This window comes from Balaenoptera ricei, chromosome X (genome assembly GCF_028023285.1).
Source record: "Balaenoptera ricei isolate mBalRic1 chromosome X, mBalRic1.hap2, whole genome shotgun sequence".
In the NCBI taxonomy this organism is placed as follows: Eukaryota; Metazoa; Chordata; class Mammalia; order Artiodactyla; family Balaenopteridae; genus Balaenoptera; species Balaenoptera ricei.
This window is the reverse complement of record NC_082660.1, coordinates 134,999,316-135,009,120: the sequence shown is the minus strand read 5'-3', so window position 1 is coordinate 135,009,120 and position 9,805 is coordinate 134,999,316. Positions and strand designations below refer to the sequence as shown.

Below are 9,805 nucleotides of genomic sequence, written 5' to 3'. Positions count from 1 at the left end.
GCAAACTTGTGCCTGGCAGAGAGGTCTCAGCAAATGTTTACCCAAGGGGCTTCTTCCTGATTGTTTCCAAGCTGGACAATACCTTGCCAATGGCTCCCAAACACATTCCTATCCGTGCAGAAGTGGACTCTCCGTGGTAACACTTCTTATAGAAACCCTGATCAAGGTTCTTATTAGCTCCTATACTTTGAGGCCCTTGGGAGGCTCTCATGCCTCCTAATATACATTAAACTGAGTAGGTTCTCTGCTTGAGCTCAGCATGGCTATATTTTGATGTAAGGAGATATAGCCTATACTCAGGCCAAATGTAAACAACCTTAAGAAGCATCAGGTAGCAACGATGCAAGGGAAATAGGCACGTGGATGCTGGGTAGTTATGAGTGCTCTGTAAGCAAATGAAGCCAAGAGAGATATCGGTAGTGCCGGTGGGGATAGAGAGCTTACAGTGTCAAGGCGCTGGTCCAGATTTGAGCTCATTAGAAGGTGAGATTTGAGCCAAGACTTGCAGGAGATGTGGGAGTGGAAACATGTGGCGATCTGGGGAAAGGGGTTTCAGGTAGAGGAAACGGCAGATGCTAAGGTCCAGGTGCAAGGGTGTGCTCGGTGTTTTAAGGAAGAGCAAGGAGGCCAGTAGCCGGGAGTGAGATGAAACCTTGGAGGTGGGGGGAAGGGACATGCAGATCATGCGGAAGACTCTAGGCCATGGTCAAAGTGTAGGATTATACTCTGAGTGAGGTCAGAAGCCAGCGGAGGTTTCTGGGCAAAGAAGTAACTGGATCTGCTTTATGGTTTTAAAGGTCATTCATTGGTGTCTGTGGGGGGCAAGGGCAGAAGCAGGGAGACTATTAGAATGTTACTCTTGCTGGTGCAGGTGGATTCCAGAAGCTTCAACAACATCTTTGGCGTCTCTTGCTGCTGCTGCTACTAAGAAAGACGGAGCGCGCTAGGACTAACACAGATTGGAGCTCCTCTTCACCTTCGGCCCCCTCTTTCCTTTCCTCAAAGGCTCTGAGCAAAGCAGCATTCTTGTGCCCCTGCCGCTTTCAGAGGTGAACGGGTTAAGCTTTAGCTCAGCCTCCCTTTTCCTACTCAGTTCTTCCTGTGGCTGCTTCCCACTGCCAAAAAGGAAGCAATCCTATCCGTCACTGCTGAGCGCTAATGCTGCTGTCACTCCAGCCAGTCAAGTTCCCTAAAGTCCTTTGAGAAAATTTTGGGACTTTTCACTAAATCATACAAAATTTACCTTTTTCCTCCTGGGAGCCAAAGATATTTTTAGAGAAGAATTAATCTTTCGTTTCTCCAGTCGAACATTTTCTAGCAATCAGAGCCATGCAAATAGAGCTCTCCACCTGCTTCTTTCTGTGCCTTTTGCCTTTCAGCTTTGGTGCCATCAGAAGATACTACCTGGGTGCGGTGGAACTGTCCTGGGACTATATGCAAAGTGAACTGCTCAGTGAGCTGCACGTGGACACAAGGTAAAGGCCTGTTCTAGACGGGCCGGTCAGGATGGTGGGGCTGTGACTCTGGCTGTTTTGTCCATTGCTTCTCTTGGTCACATGCTGCCACTCTGGAAGCTAGAGAGTGGAGTAGAGTGAGGGCGAAGAGGCAAGCAGCCTAAGAGACAGAAGGAAACTTCCCTCAGCCTACCCCCCAGCTTCCACAGGGAGAAGGGCACTAAGACCCATCAATATTACACGCAATTTTGCTGTAAGGATAGTATTAGCCATGAGTTCAGAAACTTTTCATCTTTTCTGGGTTCTGGTGCATTTGGGGAGAGTAGTATTAAATAATCTTTCCAATATTATCTATGGTCGTTGATTTATTCAGATTTTTCTACCTCTTCTTCAGTCAATATTGGTTATATACATTTCCCTAGAAAGCAATCGGTTATCCCTAGATTTGATAATGTATTGGTATCAAGTTACATAATAGTCTTGTGATATTGTTAAACTGTTCTGTGTCTGTGGTTATATCTCCATTCTTAGTTTGTGTATGTTCTCTTTACCTCTCTTATAAATAATATTTCCAGGAAGTTTCTCGATTTTATCGCTTTTGTCAGGACCCATCTTTTGGTTCTATCAATTTCTGTTTTTACTTTCATCAATTCATTTCTTCTTCCTAGTTTCCTTTGGTTCATTTAGTTGATCTAACTTTTTGCTTATTGAGTTGAATGCTGAAGTCATTTGTTTTAAATTTTGTTTTGTTTTCTTTAAATGTGTATTATAAAGATTTAAACCCAGTACATATATAATGGTAATGTAAATATTAAATATGGTTATATCATACATACGTTACAATCTTTTCTGTTCTTTTTGCTTTGCTCCCCACTCTCCTTCTACTTGAGCCCCCTTCTTGATTATCCCCAGTCAGGTAACCCTAGTATGGTAATATATATTCATGTACACACACGTATGCACATATATGCAAATAAAGGTTTTCTTGGTCATTGTTTGTTTTACAAAAATGGGATATTATACACTATTCTCACTCACTAACACCTAATAGAATTCTGTCCAAGTCAGTTGGCATAACTTCAATCTTTTTAATGGCTAAATAAAATTCCCTATTATTCCAGGTTTTTGGCCATTATATCCTATATCATTACATACTGATGCTTTTTTTTTTTCCCATACTGATGCTTTTATTCCTATAGGACAGATTCTCAAGAGGGATATTGCTGGAATGAAGGGAATATTTCCTTTTTAGTTTTAATTTCCAAAAAGGCTAGAACTCTTCAAACATTTCTACCATCAACATATAGGAGTGCCCTTCTCCCTGCATTCACATCAGCAATAAGTTTTACCTTGTTTTTTAATTTTTGCCAATCTAGTAGGTATGGAGTGATATTTCATCATTACGATAATCGCATTCCTTTTATTTCTAATGAGGCTGAACATCTTTTCAAATGCTTGTTGACTACTGCGTTTATATTTTGAGATTTGACTATTCACATGTTTTGCCCATTTTTCTTTGGGCTCTTTCATTTTTTTTTTAGATTATGAGAACTATTTTATTCTTATAAGTGTTAACCCTTTGTTAGACTACATTAATATACTAATGTATATTGCAATTTCGCCAAAGACTTATTGTTTGTCTGTTGACTTTGTTTTCTGCACATGAAGTTTGTTTATTCTCCCAGATTCTCTTGCAAGACTTTTACTGTTTTGCTTTTTACATTTATGGCTTCAATTCATCTGATAATTATTTTTGTATATGGTATGGGAGTGGGATCTGTCTAGTTTTATTTCCATCCAGATCAATAGCCTATCGCAAGGCACCGTTTATCAAACAATACATCTTTTGCCACTGATTTGAATAAAAACATTCATCATATAAAATTCTCATATATATTAGTATCTATTTCATTAAATTTCATTAAATTTATACATAAATTTTATTAATATAATAAATGTAAGTAATTTATTATGACATTTATCCCTATGCATTTTATAAATATGTTGCTATTGTTTTTTGGGTTTATTTATTTATTTATTTTTGGCTGTGTTGGGTCTTCGTTTCTGTGCAAGGGCTTTCTCCAGTTGCGGCAAGCAGGGGCCACTCTTCATCACGGTGCGCGGGCCTCTCACTATCACAGCCTCTCTTGTTGCGGGGCACAGGCTCCAGATGTGCAGGCTCAGTAGTTGTGGCTCATGGGCCTAGCCGCTCTGCGGCATGTGGGATCTTCCCGGACCGGGGCACGAACCCGTGTCCTCTGCATTGGCAGGCGGATTCTTAACCACTGCGCCACCAGGGAAGCCCTATGTTGCTATTGTTAATCAAATGTTTTCTCCTATGTTCTTGATGTTAAGTACCAGAATAGAGAAAAGCTATTGGTTTGTGTATATTCATCTCAAATCTAGCTACCTTACTGAATTCTCATATAAATTCTAATAATTTTACATGGCAGTTTCTATGTGTATTGAATCATATTCAAAATAAGACAGATTCTAGCTCTTTTCCAATGTTTAATCAGTTATTTCTTTTTCTTATCTTATTGATTTTACTTGAAACAGTCTTCATATTTTGCTTTTTAGAATAACATTTGCTGTTTGTTCTTGATAAGTGGCCTTTGTTACTCCTTGCCATAAAATTTTCATTAGTAATGGCTTTTCAGCATTCTAGCATCATATGAATTTTGGCCTTTAATATGTTGAGGAGAAATAGATTATGTCAATAGACTTCCTGACATTGAATATCCTTACATTCTTGGAGTAAAATCTAATGTTCATACAATTTGATTATTGTTGGGTTCTATGTGCTAATATTTCTTTAGACACTGTGTGCCTTTATTATGTGGGATTTATCTATAGCTTTATTTTTTAATTTAAGTATAGTTGATTTATAATATTGTGTTAGTTTGAAGTGTAGAGCATAGTGATTCGGTATTTTTACATATTATATTCCATCATAGGTTTTTAGAAGATAATGGTTATAGTTTCCTGTGCTATACTGTATATCCTTGTTGCTTACCTATTTTATATATAGTAGTTTGTATCTGTTAATCCCATACCCTTAATTTGTCTTTCCCCCCTTCCCTCTCCCCTTTGATAACCATAAGTTTGTTTTCTATATCTGTGAGTCTGTTTCTGTTTTGCATATACATTCATTTGTATTATTTTTTAGATTCCACATATGAGTGAAATATATAGTATTTGTCTTTCTCTGTCTGACTTATTTCACTAAGCATAATATTCTCTAGGTCCATCCATGTTGCTACAGATGGCAAGATTTCATTCTTTTTTATGGCTGAGTAGTATTCCATTTTGTGTGTGTGTGTGTGTGTGTGTGTGTGTGTGTGTGTGTGTAAAACACATCTTCTTAAGTCAGTTGTCTGTTGATGGGCACTTGGGTTGCTTCCATGTCTTGGCTCTTGTAAATAGTGCTGCTATGAACATTGGGGTACATGTATCTTTTCAAATTACTGTTTTCATTTTTTTCTGGATGTATAGCTTTATTTTTTACTATTATTATTAGATTTTGGTATTAAAGTTTTATTGGCTTTATCAAATGAATTGGTGAGTGTTCTATCCTTTTCTATTGCCTAAAATAGCTCAAATAACATTAGAGTTATCTATTGTTTTAAAGTTAGATAAGACTCCCATATGAATCCATTTGGTCCAAGTGACATTTGCAATATCTTTAATCATCTCTTCAGGCTCTTCTATGATAACTAGTCAAATCAAAATTTCAACTTATTTTTGGAGTCAGCTTTAATAACTTTATACCTTTCTAGGAAATCATTTCCTTTATTTTTTCAATTTTGTTGCCACTGTGTTGCATATAGCACTCTCTCATGATTCTTTTACTCCACATTATCTGTAGCTATTTGCCCTTTCTCATTCTTAAGTTCCTAAATTTTTGTTATTTATCTTTTCTACATGAACAAGTTTATCAGGGATTTCTCTTTGGTTGTTGTTGGGGGTGGTCTTTTCAAATAATGAGCTTTTGGCTTTTTTTGTTCTTCGTTATTTTTTTTTAATTAATTAATTAATTATATTTATTTTTGGCTGCGTTGGGTCTTTGTTGCTGTGCACGGGCTTTCTCTAGTTGCGGCGAGCGGGGGCTACTCTTCGTAGCGTTGCCCGGGCTTCTCATTGTGGTGGCTTCTCTTGTTGCGGAGCATGGGCTCTGGAGCACAGGCTCAGTAGTTGTGGCACCCGGGCTCAGTAGTTGTGGCTCACGGGCTCTAGAGCACAGGCTCAGTAGTTGTGGTGCATGGGCTTCGTTGCTCCACAGCATGTGGGATCTTCCCAGAGCAGGGCTCAAACCTGTGTCCCCTGCATTGGCAGGCGACTCTTAACCACTGTGCCACCAGGGAAGTCCCTGGTTATTTTTTATATTTAATTTATTTCCAGATTTTATCTTTATCCATGATAGTTTCTTTTGGCTTGTCATGCTATATTTTTTCTAATATCTTAGGAAAAATAATATGTTCTTTTCTCTTTCTTTTGTCCTTTGTTTTTAACAGTGAAGGCATTTAAAGCTATATGTTTTCCTCTGAGAACAGTTTTTCCATATCCCATAGGTTATGTTATGAAGAGTTTTCTTTTCATTGTTTTCAGTAGAGTCTGTAATATCCTCTTTGATTTCATTTAGAAGCATGATTTTTAATCACGTTTTTAATTTGGTTGTCAAGTTATATTTTTGGTATTTGGATCAACTTTGAGCATCCTGTTAGTTTCCTACTGCTGTGTAACAAATTACCTCAAACTTAGCAGTTTGCAACATCCATTTATTATCTCACAGTTTCAGTGGGTCAGAAGTCCAGGTGGGCTCAACTAGGTACTCTGCTCAGGATCATACAAGGCCAAAATCAAGGTGTTGACAGGGCTTTGCTCCTTACTGGAGACTCTTTGGGGGAATCCACTTCCAGGCTGAATTGGAATTTAGTTCCTTCTCTCAGTTGATGTTACCAGTATTTAATTTTAGTCATTTTAATGACTATGTGGTGGTATCTTACTGTATGTTTAATTTACATTCTCTGGTAACTAAAGATGCTGAGCATCTTTGCATGTGTAATTGACCATTCCTGTATCTTATTTAATAAAATGTTTATTCAAATCTTCAGCCCATTTTTAAATTGGGTTGTCTTATTGTTGAGTTTTGAGAATTCTTTGTATATTCTGGATAGAAGTACATTTTCAGATGTACCTGTTTTCAATATTTTCTCCCAGCACAAAGGTTTTCATTTTAATGAACTCCAATTTATCTATTCTTTTTTCTGCTGGTTGCTTGTGGTTTTGGTGTCATATCTAAAAAGCCATTGCCAAATCCAAAGTCACAAAGATTTACACCTGTTCTCTTCTAAGAGGTTTATAGTTTTAGCTCTTATATTTAGTTCTTTGATATACTGAGTTAACTTTTGTGTATGGTTTAAGGAAGAGATCCAAGCCTGTGGTTTTGCAGTGTTAATGATCCTGAAGTAGAGGCCCAGATGGTCAGTAGCCTGGTATCTAAATGAACCATTGACCATTTATCCATTAATGTTGGTCTTTTTGAAAATTAATATTGAGATATTTGTACTTAATACATTGTGCTTATATTATAGTTTTCATCTAACATGCAGGCTGAGGTATAGTGGATAATAGACTGACTGTAAAATTGAATTGAATGGAGAAAATGATTTATTATCTAGCTTTCTGTTGTTTTATAGGCAGTCACATGTATTTACCAGGCAAAAGTTGATAGAATTTTTATTTTGATGATACCATTTTATAGTCTAGATTATTTTGATACTGATTAACAGGATAAGCTGACTCTGGACACATCCTGACAACCTCTGCCAAGGTCTGAAACAAACATCTGGGAAAATTCAGTTTTGTATTATCTATTCCTGCAGCTGCTCAACTTCTTCTAAGCAAGGGTCAGGGAATATAATAGGTTTTCCGATTGGTTTTAGATACAATGTGAAAGAACAGTTCAGGTCAAGGACATTGTTGCCAAATATATTTGGCAAGATTTATATATCAAACCTCAAGGGAAATACACAAACAAAAAACCCACATAAGCTAGGAAGGAGTAAAACCTGTGAACCCGGGAACATTTTGTCACTTACTGTGCAGATTACCCTGAATCTGAGACATAAATCACGTCCCACTTGACTAGGGCCTAGCCCTTCTGTTTCTGTCTCACAATCTTGATCTTTTATCTAGCTTTTGGTTTTCACTCTTCCCTCAGAGAGAGAAAAATTTGTTTTCTGTGTGCTCATGATCCTGTTCCTTCTCTGCTCTTCCAAGATCTTGATCTAGTAAACATTTTTTATGTCTTATATTTTCATTTTGGTCATAAATATTAAAATGAAAGTACTGTGCTAGTGTATGTCAAAATACCTATCTCTGGACATGGGTCTGAGTCTTGTTAGAAACCAATGGAAACTTTGGAGAAACTGAGTAGGGTATACTCAGGAGAACCAAGGAGATGGAGTGGGAAAAGGGGAAGGGAACAAACTAGGGATGAGTTGATGACTGTGGAAGGGCATAGTCTCAAAGCGGCCAGGAGATGGGACAAATGAACTGAAGGGAGGAGTATACGCCATGATGTAGGCATCAAATAATGTTAAATGACTAAAAGCCATGTAGGTCTATGCCTAGGCTAATGCCATGGAAATTTCTAGACATGGATGAAATTAGAGCACATTTAAATATGAATTAATATCACCATTTGGGTTCCCCAGAAGCAGACTGTGAGATGGATATCAACGTGCAGGAATTTTATTTAGAGTGTTCTTGGGATCAATATCTGGGAAAGCAGGGGAGGGCGGAGGGAGAAGCCGGGCCGCAGTGCAGGCCAGCCCTACAAGGAGCTCTGGAACGGGAATGACCCTTCTTCGTTGTCCCGCTTGGGCCAACGCGGCCAGGCCCCCTCTGTCTCCGTACTGATCAGTCATTAAGCACTGGCTCTCCTGGGAAGGGGCGTGGCTCTCCTGGGAAGGGGGCGTGACCTGCTCCAGAAAGGGGCTGTGGTCTGCTCTGGGGATGGGCGTGGCCTCCCTGAGAAGGGCCAGTGGGCTGCTTTGGAAAAGGGGCGTCCAGGCCCTGTGCGCGGGGCATGAGCCCGGCGGGCCGCTCCCCGAAGATACCGGAGCTGAGGGCTGTCCTCCAGCAGCACCCACCCCCCAGGTGGCCGGGTGCGAGTACTTTCCGGGCCGCCCCCTCCCCATCTCCATCACAGCCCCACTCACTCACCCTCCATGTCCTCACCTGCATCGGGGGCAGCTTCTCCAGGCCCCAGGGGCCGTCGCATCGCGCCCCTCAGCTGGTGTGGCTGCCCTGGGGTGTGGCCCACTCCTGCCCGCTTCGCGTGGGACGGCCCTCCCCCCTTGGTGGTCGTGCCCCGGGGGCTCCTCGTCCGGCGTGCCGCTCCTTGGGTACGGTAGCCCCAGTTGCCCCGGCGGCGCCCCTGGCTTCTCACTCAGTGAGACTCTTGTGTTTTGTGCTGTGAGGACCTTCTGCACTGCCGAGCCCAGAGCTACAGGTGGGGATGGGCGGCACAGACTCCCCGGGTGGGTCACGGGGGAAGAGAGGTTCTTTTGCTGCCATTCTTTGGTTCCTAAACCCGTGTGTTCTCATTGGGGCCACAGAACCATCTTTGAGTCAATGAATACCCAGCACCGTGGAAGTTGACCCCCTATCCTTATGGAGCCCTGCGTCCAAGCTGGAGCTGGAGCTGCGCCTTTAAGAGGCCATTCCATTGCTCTCTCTGTCTGGCAGTTTCTGCATGGGGTGGCCTCTGATAAAGCCAGTGGATGCCATGGTCATGGGCTCACTCCAGCACCTCCTTTGCTGTACAGTGGTCCCCTGGTCTGATATGATGTCATATGGGAGCCTACATCAGTGACTCAAACCCTCTGTGAGGCCTCAGACAGTGGTGCTGGCTGAGGTCCTGCAGGCAGGAAAGCTAACGTATCCCTGAAATACATGTCTCTTCTCTTCAGAATGAAGAGCCAGCCCTTCTAGGGTGGAAGGGATCCAATGCAATTTGCCACCGAATAGCTGGCTGGTCTCCATGATGGACAGCGCCCAGTGAGGAACTCAGCATTGGTTTCTGTTGCTGGCAGGTTGGATCTGGGGAGGCAACACAAGTTAAATGAGCCTTAGTCAGTGGGAACCCTTGCTTTTGAGTCCATGCATTAATTCTCTCCACGCCGCCGCAGCCACTTGGCTCGCATCTTGCCAGCAGTGAGATGGCCCATGTAGAGGCTGGCTAATGGTAATCGTCAGTCATTTTGTCTCCGTTATTGTTCTGCACTTCTTCCACAGTAGCTATTCTCTGATGGCATTAACATATGACATGAAGGTTCTTTTAT

General features: G+C 41.1%; 1 protein-coding gene across 3 annotated transcripts in view; it reads left to right on the top strand.

Annotated features, from left to right (window-relative positions):
- The first annotated feature begins 82 nt into the window (after positions 1-82).
- Positions 83-9,805, top strand: part of F8 (coagulation factor VIII) — a 123,068-nt gene continuing 113,345 nt past the window's right edge. For 2 of the 3 annotated variants that reach the window (XM_059911591.1, XM_059911590.1), the window contains exons 1-2: positions 83-166; positions 872-1,475. In XM_059911591.1, the coding sequence (XP_059767574.1) occupies positions 1,330-1,475 (146 nt within the window). In that variant the 5' untranslated portion in view covers positions 83-166; positions 872-1,329. The remainder of the gene's footprint in view (positions 167-871; positions 1,476-9,805) is intronic. The other variant, XM_059911589.1, reaches the window with a different exon arrangement.